Source organism: Musa acuminata, chromosome BXJ3-2 (genome assembly GCF_036884655.1).
Source record: "Musa acuminata AAA Group cultivar baxijiao chromosome BXJ3-2, Cavendish_Baxijiao_AAA, whole genome shotgun sequence".
NCBI lineage: Eukaryota > Viridiplantae > Streptophyta > Magnoliopsida > Zingiberales > Musaceae > Musa > Musa acuminata.
In genome coordinates, this window is record NC_088350.1 from 21837792 (window position 1) to 21851867 (window position 14076).

At 38.0% G+C, this 14076-nt stretch overlaps 2 protein-coding genes across 2 annotated transcripts; both read right to left on the reverse strand.

Annotated features, from left to right (window-relative positions):
• Positions 1–520: 520 nt before the first annotated feature.
• Positions 521–5747, reverse strand: LOC135631250 (alkaline/neutral invertase A, mitochondrial-like). The gene is made up of 6 exons (XM_065138763.1): positions 4460–5747; positions 3608–3773; positions 3322–3533; positions 1697–2190; positions 1265–1313; positions 521–1181 (listed from the first exon to the last, which is right to left on the reverse strand). The coding sequence occupies exons 1-6, from the start codon at positions 5135–5137 to the stop codon at positions 855–857; spliced, it is 1926 nt and encodes a 641-aa protein (XP_064994835.1). The 5' UTR covers positions 5138–5747; the 3' UTR covers positions 521–854.
• Positions 5748–6423: 676 nt separating this feature from the next.
• Positions 6424–13066, reverse strand: LOC103969406 (T-complex protein 1 subunit beta). Its single transcript, XM_009382923.3, has 11 exons — positions 12853–13066; positions 12696–12752; positions 11779–11844; positions 11579–11690; positions 11289–11417; positions 10302–10373; positions 9933–10048; positions 8714–8790; positions 7286–7771; positions 6832–7147; positions 6424–6739 (listed from the first exon to the last, which is right to left on the reverse strand). Exons 1-11 carry the CDS (start codon positions 12856–12858, stop codon positions 6593–6595), a joined length of 1584 nt encoding a protein of 527 aa, XP_009381198.2. The 5' UTR covers positions 12859–13066; the 3' UTR covers positions 6424–6592.
• Positions 13067–14076: the final 1010 nt, after the last annotated feature.

Consider the following 14076-nt stretch of genomic DNA (forward strand, 5'->3'; position numbering starts at 1 on the left):
ACTAATTTTGCTCAAGAATGTCATCCTTCAAAAGTCTTAACATGAGTATCGAGAAGGGACCATGGAAGTTTGTAATTCTCATCACATAAAAGTCGACAGTCAAACATGGTATGTTATTCTCATCACATAAAAGTCAACAGTCAAACATGGTGGGTACCGGGAGTTGAGAAAATAATATATAATTTTCACCACTAATCGGTCCGAGGATTTGACCTCAATCTCTATTTTAAGTTCCAAGCTTTAGGAGGAAGGTTGTATTAGATTTTCTTCAAGTAACAGAGAGTTTTACATTCCAAAAAAAAAAGAAAAAAATGCATGTCATCACAAAGTGGAGGCTAGAGATGAGCTTTCATGAGGCAAGTCACCATCTTGTTGTTGTGGAGGCAACAAAACCATGTCCATAATGCAAGGGATTACAAGTGCTCAACTAGGGGGTATAAGCATTTCAAGCTCCAAATAAAACCAATCACAACAACAAATTTCAAGTTGAAACTAAAATTAATCACAACACCATCTAAACTTTGGAATACAATTCACCACAGACAGTCGTATAAACTTTAATCCGGGTACAGAGGTTACTGGTAATCAATGTGTCGTCAACATATACACATCACTTGAAGCCCAGCATTGGGCATCATCAAGCCCACACAGTCACCATGGATGGTAGCTCAACAAAAACAATGAGCATTGCATCATGAGACCACTGGGCAAACAAATCTCATCTTTAGCTAGACAGGAAGGGGATCCATTCTCTCTCTTCAAGTATGGAGGTGGATCCCTTCCATGTGTGATTTCTTTCTACTATACATAATATAACCATCAAGAAAAAAATGAAAAAAGATATGTTGATATAGTCAATGAAGGACATGCGACTTGGCAGCACGGCGGGAGCATTGGGTCCGAGGACTCTTGATCAGGTTGCAGGCACAGCCCTCCAGAAGCTCAAGATCTTCCTCGAATGTCAATATGGAAGCCATTTCTGGATTCTCCAACAGCAATTTTGAAGCCAGGAACCCAGCAATTGTCCATGTTTGATAAAGCCGTGATTGCTTTCCGATAAATCTGCCAGTCGGAGTATCATAGTATTCAGGCCACTTGTCATTTGAAAGTCGGTTCTCAGCTATGGTAATTGCCTTTCGGGCCAATTCAGGCCTGCCCATTTTGATGCAAGCCGACGTGAACTAGAATATCAAACAAACAAAGCATTTAGTAAAATGCTCGAGGAAATAGAAGATACAGAGTGCTCATCGTAAAACTTCCGTACCTGCCACAGCAAAGTAGGCCATGATCCACCATTATGATATGACCAGGGCCTGCAAAATTCAACATTATTGTTAGGAAAAAAAAAAAAGAAAGAAAGCCTGTATATAAAAATATGTTTTCTTCGCTGATAGAAAAGGAAATAGTATGACAGTTTAACTCACAACTACATCCTAGATTTTCTATCTCCCAAAAGAAGTCCTAACAATGAAGCATATTGATATTAAGTTCCATAATATAATTTGTGTACTTGTATTTCAACGAATGCATACATTTCAATAAAGCCCTGAGTAAGAACTATTAACCAAAAAATTCATAAAAAGCTTCAGCTTGTTCGTATGTTTCACAAAATACTGTTCACACTGATCAATATAGAGGGGCATATAGTTTCAAAATCACAGAATACTAAAAAGGTCATGCTGGGTTAAGAACTTACGTATTCTTTGGATCACTCCCTGTAATTATGCGCCATTCTTCGTACTCTAAAGCAGGATAACATATCTTCAGTGGCATATTCCCAACAAGGTCATCCCATTTTGTTTCAATAAGATCGAGAATGCCCTCAGCTTGTCTTGGAGTGGCCAAAGATGAGACAATAGCCCATAAATTACCCAGCGAGAAGAACCTAAAATCCATGTGGGCTGGCTGAAGATTCCCAATAAAGTAACCACCTTTTTCAGGAACCCAATCCACTAGCCAACCAGGGATTTGCTCAGGATAGATGTTGAACTTGTTAATTGCATCTTGGGAATATTCTTCTGTCTTATAACGATAAATCTCATTGATCTTCTTCATATCCACCCAATAATACTCTCTGATGTGGAATGATAGGGCACTGAGTCTGTTATTAATAGCACGCAGCAGGCTCTTTGATCCATCATTGACGGCAATCATTTCACGTGAGCAACGCAAAGCACAGTAGAACAAAGCCTGTATACTATAAATTGTCAAGCACATGTATATAAATAATAATTTGATCATATCAAGCAATCTCACTCATTAAATCTTCAGAATTTCTACATATCAGAATGCAAGTTACCCAGAAAACAAGCAGAACTAAGATGTTTGACTAAAACCTAACACGGATTCAGGTTGGTAGTCATTGGCAGTCCCTAGTTGGTCATGCATAGTAGAAAGAATACTCCAGAGCTGTGTACATAATTGACATTAAATGTTCATAAACACTGTTTCATTTTACACTCAGCTTAGTTTTAACCGACAAAGATATAATTACAGTTAATTTAGCTGTGTTTGGCACAAATATATCATGGTCAACTTGGTTTAAAGGCATAGTATATAATAGTTATCTTCTAGATCATATTTTTACTTTGTCCATACATGCAACGTAAGATGATCTTCTGTGAAATTAAGTCAGGTCAAATGCAAGTTTATTTTCCTACTAAAACTGTTGGTTATCTTAAGTGGGCAAATTTAAAAGTAGGTTACAACTGCAGCAATCAACAAACTCTGTTCACTTTAAAATTTGAATGTAAACTAATGTTTGATAGAAAGTATGGAAAATGACATGACAATCCCACATTATCTTGTTGAAGGATTTACTTTATTTTTGGGCTACCCAAGGGCATAAATGTGCTTTGTGATTCATGATTGTTCCCAAAAAAGAAATAATAAAAAATGGCCACATATCCTCTGTTTTCTCCTTACGAGAAAGGACTCTTCCATGAGCTTCCTCATTATAACATTGATTGTTTTGCTGGTCAGAAGGTTCTCTTATAATATTTAAATGCACAAAAGAATAAGAATCACCCTATTACTTGTTCTATGGCTAATTTATTAGTGTCATTTTAAGAAAGCAAAACCTTGTCTTGGACATTTTAACTGAAGAGTACTACATGACAGGTTTTATTTATTTTCTAAATAAACCTGCCAATAGGTTCAGGAATACCATTCACAATGAATTGCAAGCCCAACAACAAAACAACAATACACATGTGAAAATAATTCTTACGAACCAGAAATAAAAGAAATATCTGATAGCCAAACTGAAAGCAAGCTACTCCAAACTTGTTAAAAAAGAAAATGCATCAGAACTTAACTTACTTGGATTTCAAGAGGATGTCCATGAATGCCCATTCGTCGATCTATCATGCAAGAGCCATCGGTGACAAGGAGAGTAGGAAACATGTCAAACCCATCAGATAAGCATAAATTCAGGATAAGTTTGATGCCAGTTTGCACATCCACTCTCTCCTGTAATGTATAGTCCCCAGTAATCTTTCCATAAGCTCTTAGCAAGATAATCCACCACAAACCTGTCAAAGAAGACCATGAGATCTAAATGCCTTTAAGAAATTACTACTATTCCAGAAATGTTCGACAGGCTCACCAGAATCTACTGGAGCAACACGTCCAATTGCTGATTCGCCAAAATCAGGGTCCAGCATCTCCTCAACTTCATCCTTACTTACATCCATAGGAACACTTCTGACCTTAAAGCTTGCCGGCATCAGCCCTTGTCCAGGGCTGTAGCAATCCACAGTCTTTTCCCAACTCTATATATCAAAAGAACATACTCAGGTTTGAATTCAAATCATGCAGACAAATCTTGTCAGAGATATCTAAGTTCATTAACTTAAACTGAAACCAGGAAACATTCAGTGCATTGTCTTAAATTCACATACAAACAAGATAGTTTGTGTAGGCAACAGTCTTCAAGTTTTATGCTTCAAAGCTGATTGTAGAAGCATCTGGTTGTTGTCATATTGTCATGGTTGCTGTTTCACTAGACTTTTCAGGAATGTGAAATTGGAATAACTTTGACTTATTCTGGAATACAGACTAAGACCAATAAGGACAGTTGGTATTGGCAGGTCAAGTAATCAAAATGTTCCGACAGACCCAACAACAATCATCCAAAAAAAACCATCCCCCAAAATTCAATAAACTCAACTTTGTAGCAATGTCTGATCTGATCCCGATTTTCCATTTTAAACCTTCCTTAATCACAAGATGCAACGTCGGAAAATGAGAAAGATATCTGAAGATACAGTATGAACCCTAAATTTTTGCATAACTGAAGTAGCAACTTGTGATACAATTAATTATCAAGAGAAATGAAGATGAGTTATCGTCTAAATCCACAAAGAAATCATTGAAACGAAATAAATTTTACCAAAGAGATCTACTACAAAATAATAGATGCCAAGGGGAAAAAAAAGGGGATTTTGATCCGTTTTACCTGCAACTGCAAGGTGTAGAGGAGAAAATTCCGGACGATCTCTGTCTCCCCCTTGAGGAGGAAGGCGAGGGCGGATGGCACGAAGTCGCGGATGAAGACCTGATCGTAATTGAGGGCCTCCGCGGCCGGATCAGTGGCTGCCACCGTTCCCACCGGGCTCCCACAGTACTCCACCACCGCATTCTTCAACAGTCTCCACGCCTCCTTCTCCGACTCCGAAACCTCCCGCGCCTTGGCCACCTCCGTTCTCTGCTCCTCCTCCACCTCCTCAACCTTCCTCTTTTCTTCCACCACGAGCATCCGCTCCTTCTCCGCCACCCTCTCGATCACGAGGGGCTCGACGGCGGCGAGGCCCTGGACGAAGATCCGCTCGAAGGCCCTATCGACGCCAGGCACGGGCCCGGCCGCGGTGGACAGTCGGCGGGCGTCGGACACCGCGGCCTCGTCCCTCGCCGGGGCGAGGGCGGCGCGGACCAAGGACGCAGCGGATCGGCGCTGAGGGGCGAGTGAGAGGGCGGGGGCGCGGCGGCGGTCGTGGGGGCATCTTGGGAAGAAGAAGGCGGCGGCGGCGGCGGCGCGGCGTTGGTGGCAGGGGCATTCCGGGAAGAGCTGGGCGACAAGGAGACGGCAGCAGGGTCTTACGGTGACGGCGATCCCCATGGAGCCGGTTGCATTCATGACACAGACCAGGGACCAAAACCAAATCACTACAAACTAAAAGCTGAAACCTCACAAGAACCAATCTAGGCGAAAATGAACGAAGCGGAGAAAGGAAGAAGAAACGAGATGAGGCAACGGAGAAGTGCACGCTGGGAGAGGAGAGGCGTGCGTTAGTTTCTTTATAGGGCGGTGGGCGTGAGGAAAGGCGAAGGAAACGGGTGGCCAACGACAGGGAAAAAACACCAAAAAAGAAATAAACGACATCAATAAGACTCGAGAGAATTAAAACATGTGGAAGAACCACCGATCTCCACGGCACCGTCAGCAACCGCGCTAGTATTTATCGACGGCGATGAATCGTGAGACGTGGAAATGCTGCGGCGCGGGGGGAGGGGGGAAGGGAGAGGATCTCGGGGTGGGTTGTGGATAAGGCTTGTCGGTTCTGACGTGGCGATGTGGCACCAACGGGTCGCGCTCTTTTTCCATTTCCATTGGCTTTGGCCAGCGACCGCGTCAATGAACCGGGTGCGCTTTTTTCGTGGCCTCCAGTGTCCCGAGGACCATTCTCTTGTCGCCACGTGGTGGGAGAGGAGGAGAGGGAGCCTTTCACACACCTGCCGTGGCCAGGAATAGTAGCACCTTTTTCACGGCCGAAAGGGATGCGTCGGTTGGCGGATAAGCTTGACTCGTAAGCTTGTTTTTGACTCGAATCAAAGTAGGCCACTAATTTCTCTTGAGCTATGCTATAAAAAAAAATAAAATTATATATACGAAAAGTCATCATTACCTACTCGTTTTTCTTCCAGAAACTTGGGCCCGTCAGACTGAAAAAGGACGATGCAGATAGGAAGAGAGTTCCTGCCATTGAACAGATCCAAGAAAATGAAGTCACAGAGAACGTTCAAATGAAACTTCCAAGAATCTTTCTTACCTGGGAAGAACGAACGATCCAAACTTGCACTCTAAGCTTCTTCGCTTATGACTCCAAGCAACATATTGCGTTAGGGCAGGGATGTAGCGATAGAGAATTAGATAGAACACTAAGTCACTCGACAACTCATCAGAGCATGAATAAAGAGTTTTTAAGGCTGACCTGTTTCTACTCGAATGCAGTCGGTCTTTGCTTGCAGGTTGTGCCCACCATTGTTGATCGGACAACCACCAGGCATCTCAGCTTCTCCTGGGCTAATGCAAATAGCACAAGTACAATATCAAGTTTGATCATAGTGTGAGTCTCGATAGATAGACCCTTGCGATGAAGAACATATAATGATGTAGACTTTGCAGACCTTTGGCACAACAAATGTTCAAATTTAATAGTTTACTTGATCAAGAAATAGATAAAGCACACGGTTGGGTACAGAAATCAACTCAATTGTTCATAAGCACTCATCCCCATAGAAAACATTGCATGCAAACCCCTCGACGATATTATCGTCGAGGCATGCTCAAGGTTGAGGTGATGCATCAAAATCACATTCTATCTTCCCTTCTCCGTGGCGCGCAAGTGATAATCTCGTCAACCCTCAATATCATCTCAGCTGCCTCGGTTGCTGACAAAAGAACAGCTTGCTTCACCTTGAAGGCCTCTGATATCCCTAGCTTGTCCATATCTCCAACCTGTGTCAGAGAACAGATTTGGGAGATTCAAAATGAAATTAAGCATTGGCTTAGCACACAAGAACAAGTATGCACGATCCTGTTCTACTTACACCACCAGATATGATGTCAATTCCAGCGTTAGTTGTGTCCTTGTGATGCTCAGCTCGAAGCTGAGAGATAAGCTCAGCACTGTCCAGACCAGCATTGTCGGCAATGATTGTAGGTATTGCTTGGAGTGATCGCGAGAAAGCCTCAATGGCATGAGATTTCTTCCCTGGAGTCTTACGAGCAAGTTCGTCTACCTCCTTAGCCATCACCATCTCAGGCCATCCACCCCCAAGCAAGACCCTACTATCATTCACTGTCTGAGACAGCACACAGAGGGCATCGTGCAAAGACCTTTCTGCTTCATCCAGCACATGGGAACTAGAGATAATAATATAAAAATCAAGTGATTATCGATTTCATATAGCAAGTATCAGCCAAAAGTCAAGTGAAAGCTACCAACACCGCTCTCAAATCTAAAGCAAAACTGAAGCCTGTCAAATTGTGTCAAAGACATACCTTGCACCTCTTAGAACAACGGTACAGGCCTGACCCATCTCAACACCAGAAAAATGAATCAATTTGTCCTCCCCAATCATTATCTCCTCAATCAGCTTGCAATGTCCAAGCTTAACAGACTCCGGGTTATCGAAAGTTGATGCAATCTCACCACCAGTCACCAAGGCTAGCCGCTCAATTCCATCAAAGTCAGCATGCTCAATGGCAAGAATACCAGCATCTGCAAAGAGTTCCTCAGGGAAGTTATAAATCAGCTGCCTGTTGACAAAACAGTTGATGCCATGAGCTATGATTTTCTGCACTTTTTGTTTCATCTTCTCCTTTTCAGCCCCCTCGATCTCTGCAACTTTAGCCATCGAATCAACACGAACTCGAGCCCCATATATTTTGACTTTGTCAGTATCCATAGCAGTGTTTGCCACCAAAATCTTGGCATTTTCAATGTGTTTTGGTTGACCAATTCCTATTTTCTTGTCAAGAATAAACCTGCCCATGGTACCGAAGATTTCAGATATTAAGAAAACAAAGCGAAGTCTCAAGTTTCACCACTTAAACTCCGGTTTGGGATTCACAATGCTTCTTTATACTAGAAAACAAAATTCTTTAAACATGCAAGCATAAACTGCATTGCGAAAACAGCCCTACAAGTACAAAGATCAGTTATTTTGAACATAATCATTAGACCATGATGTCAACAAAACACAAAATCGTGACAATCCAACCTGCACAGTTTCTAAGAGTCCTAAGAGCAATATATTATGATAAAAGGCAACAAGAATTGAATAAGTGAAATAAAAAAGTTGCAATCTCGACAAGAATAAGGAATGTGTCAAAGACTTCAATGAGTAGTAAAGAATCACCAAGGAGTAATATTTGGTCATAGAAACTATATTAAGGAAGTAATTAACAGGACAATGACCTCACAGGGAAAGAATAACCCTAAAAAAAACATATTAAACTACATAAACATCCACACAGTCACCCTCAAAACCACAAACTATTTTCAAGAAAAATAACTCTTTAACATCATCTCACAACAAAGGACATACAATGAACCACATTCACCAGTAATATATAAATTTAACATGCCAAAATGCCTATTGCTAACAGTGTAGTTGAATTTTCTGCTCAGAAACACCACTGAGCTTTAACCAAAAAAGAACTTATGAAGGGTAGTCCATCAAATTTTGCCAAAATTGTATATCCAGGTATCCACGTCTAACTTGAGTAAAGTATAAATGCAATAAGAAACTAATTATCATAATGACAAATACATGGAATCATAAACAATGGAGGAAATATTTATCCATGATTAAAACTCAACTACACATTTGAAAAGAAGTAGAATTCTTTGAGTCAAAAGAACAAGCATTTACAGATCACACACCATGAATAATAAATCTTTAAAAAATGTAATGAAATGCCTACCCTTCATCTAGAAATGAATCTTTAAGCGAACCTCCAGCCTTCTTAATAATCTGGATAGACTCCAAGTTTGTGCTGCCCTGAATAGTTGACAAAATACACAATTTAGAAAATAGGTTTAACTAGCAACAGAATCTCACAATCCTTTTATTAGCTTTAAAGTGATTACCTCAGTAAAGAGACAACATTACAAGAGATGTAGCATCACATCAAAGCTTACAAAAAACGTTATTAAACAGGTACTGACCAAATAAATCACTATTCAAATCACCTTTTTTTCTCCTTACTCTCTTCATGTTTTTCTTATAATTAAGAACACATAGGAAGAACATATGTAATGAGATCTTACTCCTTAAAACTAAAAACAACAATTTGAAGTACAGCAATACTCTACTAATGAGTAGTATAAAATATATTGCACCACATGCAAATGTAACAATAAATATATTAAATTCATGCAAATGAAGCAAATACAATTTGTGAAGGGTCAACAGATATGGTTGTGTGTATAATACCAAACATAAAAAATATGTTAATAAAATATGGCATGATTGTATTTTTTTCAAAGATATTAGCTAATCTCAAACAAAAAGTATAATTTTTTATTTAATATCCATTATTATCATGCTTGTAAGGTTAAATTGATTTCAAAGCACAAAAACAAGCAAGTTTTACTTGATCTGAATGTCAATAAATATTGCATTTGAATTATTTAGTCAATTTTAACACATGAAAATGTGTGATTAGTAGACACTTGAAAGATCAATAAGCAAACTAATTTTTTTTTTAGGTTCCTTGTATTCTTCAACCTTATAAAATTGACAACCATTGATGTCATATAGATCCCTGAAAAATACTTATTTTTATAAATCCTTTAATGGTTAATATCTCATTGCCAATGGCAAAGGCATGCCATTGATGCTCATCATCTCTTCATTTTATCCCTGCAAATCCTCATACAATAAATTACTTCTCAAGACATGATAAACAAGGTGGATCTTTCCACAGAAACATTTCTTACATAGAGGCATTGCATAATTCGAACAACTGTCTTACAGAGTAGGGGAGAAAAGAAAATGTACCTCAAAGTCAAAATGTGTAATAGAAAGTAAATCCAGAAGAATAACTATATTCAATAATGTTAATACACAATGACACAACTGAAAATATGTTGTTTACAAGAAATAATATAATCATTGTAGAAAACAAGATTACTACATACCTTAAGCCTCAAAACAGCATCGACTGCTAGTTTAGCAAAATGTTCCTTGTCCTGGGAGAGTATTTTTGAACTTAAAGTTGTCATAGCAATTTTCATCAAATCTGACTTAAACTTATCTGCATCATGAAAATAGCACATAATGATAAAAAAAAATGTGAAGGAATAAATATAATATGAAAATAGAAACAGGTTCACTTATCCTTCAATCTAAAAGTTACAAAATAACAACCTAAATATAATGAGAACACCTCAGATAGCTATGTGTGCTCCCATTAAAAGTTACACTGTCAATTTGAGTATAAGCTTATGCATAACTATTTGAAGGGTTGGTCTTAGTCTGGCAAATTACACATTCAAAGTAACTGATACCTGGATCCTGTTTGTTATCCTTAGCCTTCAGCAGTAAAGCATTACGTGCACACTCAGCAGCCATTCTGTAGCCTATAAGATCATGAAAACAGAACTCTAATATAACAATAATTCAATAAACAAATAAACCCTTCCATTAGCTAATCTTTGTCCACCACAAAATATTTTAATCAAGAAAGTGTACAAGAAAGAGAATATGGAGCAAGGATCATTTTATTTCAAAGTATGAAACTCCTGATACCACAATATCACTACAAATGTAAATCTATAGCATGTAAAACATATAAAGGATCAAAAATCAAAATATTTTGCTCATATTTTGTTTACAAAGATATCCACTCAAATTCGTGGTTAAAACCGATAAACTATTATTCCAACCTCAATAGAGATACCAATCATCCTTTATGGACCTAGTTGGCATTACCCACTACCCCCCCACCCCATAGAGCTCCATTAAATATCAACCTTTTTTTTAGAGCCACTTACTCTCACTGATTCATATATTCTTCATAATTGGATAAATCTCCTTGATCCTTAAAAATAAGCTTTACCATCAAAATACCACCTACTATCCCACTTATGTGTCACCCATGGTTTAACAGAATAGCAAGTCACTGAATGTAGAATTCTTCTGCAAAATTTTGAGTAAGAAATAGGATTATTTTATTTTGCAAAAACATGTACAGAAAGCAAACAGCCTAGTACATTAGGCTTCCACCAATATGATGGAAGCCGTATCCTTATCTCGAAAAACAGAGAGCATGTTACAAATAATGTGGATCATAATTTACTCAAAAGAAAATCGATACAGGTAATCATGCCTAGAAATTCATGAAAAGAAGCACAGATCAATACTGGAAAGATATATCTCATCAGCTTCATACAATACAATACATCACACTCAAACTTGACAATCTTCACATTATCATATAAGTAGGATGTGCCACAGCATAATAAATATCTAACATAAAGAAGACAAAAGTAGACCTGAAATAATGGTCATCGGATGAATTTTTTGATTGACTAATTTTTCAGCCTCCCTCAGAAGTTCTCCAGCCAAAACAACAACCGATGTTGTCCCATCACCGACCTCGTCATCTTGAACCTTGGATATATCTAGTTCTAAAGTTAAGGAGTTTCATTTTCTGAAAATAGTCACTACATCATGATTAGCTTTTAAATAAAGAAGTCAATTAGATATTGAGAAATTTTGAAAAAATAAGAATTCAATAGCACGCAATACAGGAAACTAAACAATACAGCCTGGCAAAGGATACCAACAAGGACCTTAGCAGCTGGATTGTCAATGTGAAGTGACTTCAAGATAGTAGCACCATCATTAGTAACAGTAACATTGCGTCCTCGGCCAGTTGATTGCAATATCTTGTCCTACCATTAAGCACCGCAAACCACAGGTTAATTTGATTAACAAGGATTGAACAAACAGCTACAGAAATTAAACAATGGAAGGGCCTACCATTCCTTTTGGCCCTAAAGTTGTCTTCACCAAGTCGGCAATTGCCATGGCACCAATGAACGATGCCTGCAAAAGACAGTTCAACTATGAGATCAACTTTTTAAAGCATCGTATATGTATGGAAGAATATCTTAATATGTAAGATTCATATAACACAAAAGAAGCTAACTGAATAAGAAAATCCAGATCAATGTTTGTAAGAGACCATGCTTCTGACCAGAAATTACCTGTTTCCTAGATATTTAATTATTAATTCAAATATGCTATAGCTTGAGACTGTTGATCAATTGATATCCTCCTAAAACTCAGTCAACTGCCTGTCTCACTATGTCCATAATCGATATTCGATATGATAATCCAATATCACTAGGTTTCAGCTTCTAACAATTAATAGGATGGATGAAAAAATAAACACTATCTTAATGTTTACTTATTTCACATGACAATATCACTGCAGCCTTAAATAACCTATGGCAGCAAAATGAGGGTTCAATCCTCAGCACTTAAACATATGTAATTACATCATGCAAAAGGAATAATGTAATACTAGTTGTTTCAGATTCATCGCATGTTTGACCAGCTTGAATTTTTGGCATAAGTGGATATCATACCCTAAATATTCAACCTAATAAATCTGTATACTCGTCAACTCCGTCTTTCAACTTAATATATACAGTTGACTAGACAAAAGAAGCGCAATGCATAACAACTGTTTGTAACCGCCAACTTCTCGACCTTCAACAAAAAATTGTTCTTTTTTTCCTCTAAAGTTATAAGTAACGATCGAAGTCAAGTGCATTGGAGTAAGAGAAAATGTCAGAGAAAAGATCGATGTTGTCCATTAAGCTAGATCCAACGACAGAAACTACTCTAAGTATTACATATTATCTAAAACGGATCAAAAAAAGACTGCATACCATCCTCGCCCGATCTCCTTTCTCCTCGGTAGCTTCATCCTTAAGAAGCCGCGCAGCCTAAACACCAAAAGAATCAAAAGAAGGTCAAGGCAAAGCTCTGTCATCAGAAATTGTTACAGAACCTACCAAGAGAACTCATCGAAACGACTCAACATACCGCCATTTCACAAGGCCGATGGATCTCTTAGAGCTTGCAGCAGATAAAACTAGAAATCACCCACGTCGAGCAAAGCGATCGGGGTGAGCGACTACGGTACTACTGGCGCTTCCGTCGCTGCGGCTTCTCTAAGAAACCAAAACCCTAAAACTTTGCCGAGCGGGATTCGAGAAAAGTCGAGACTACGAGGGCCTATATGAGCCCAAGAAAGATCCACAAACTTAATATGCCGAACCCCAAAAGGCGGCCCTTTAAAATGGCGTCGTCAGCACATTTATACGGCTGCAAACGGATCGGATGGCGGTCGATTCGAATCCGATCCGATAAATGAAAAATCCGAGCAACAAATATATACATACGTATGTAAGTTATATAATAGAATCAGATAGGTAAAAGAAAATTATTTGGATCGCTGGATCATAATCGTCATACGATCCGATAAAACCAGATTGAATTGGATCGAATTGGATCCATCAACACTATTGACCTTGGCAATGAGATGAAGAGAATCGGTCAATGTAAAAAGACTGTCACGTCGATCGATACTTGATTTGGCTTAGGATTTTTGGATTAATTTTTTTTATTCAAGATTAAATTATTTTAAGACAAGTGTTCTAATCTCGTTTAATTTTTATCCGAAATTATGAGTATTTTAAACATATTTGTTTTTGAAAATGATATCAACCTCCTTCAACCATAAAATTGTTTTTGTTTCAACTATAATTTTTTTTACTAAATTCTTATTATATGAGTAAAATTTGATCCTTTGAAAATTAGATTTATATACATATTTTTTTTAATATCTCGAAAGATTTGGAGTTTAAATCCTTGTCGAAATTTTTGTTCCAATTGATCACTTGGATTCTACAAAGGGACTCGTTCTATACTAAATTACTTATAACCTTTTATTAAAAATTTTATGGTTAAGGTTTATTTTAGTTCTGTAATTTTAGTCATAGATCACTTAAGTTATTATTATTTACTTGTATCTAAAATAACTCATATATTTTAATAAACATAGCATATAAGTTCTGTCATCATGTTTAAGTTAATAGATGTTAGAGTCTATTTACGTGACATGTTGACTCACAATAAACTATTAATATAATCATATATGTAATTTAAGTTTAAAAAATGATTAAGGTCCATTTTATCTTCTATGGTTTTGGCCATGGATCACTCAAGATATTATAGTTTATTCATGTCTAAAATAAATCTTATATT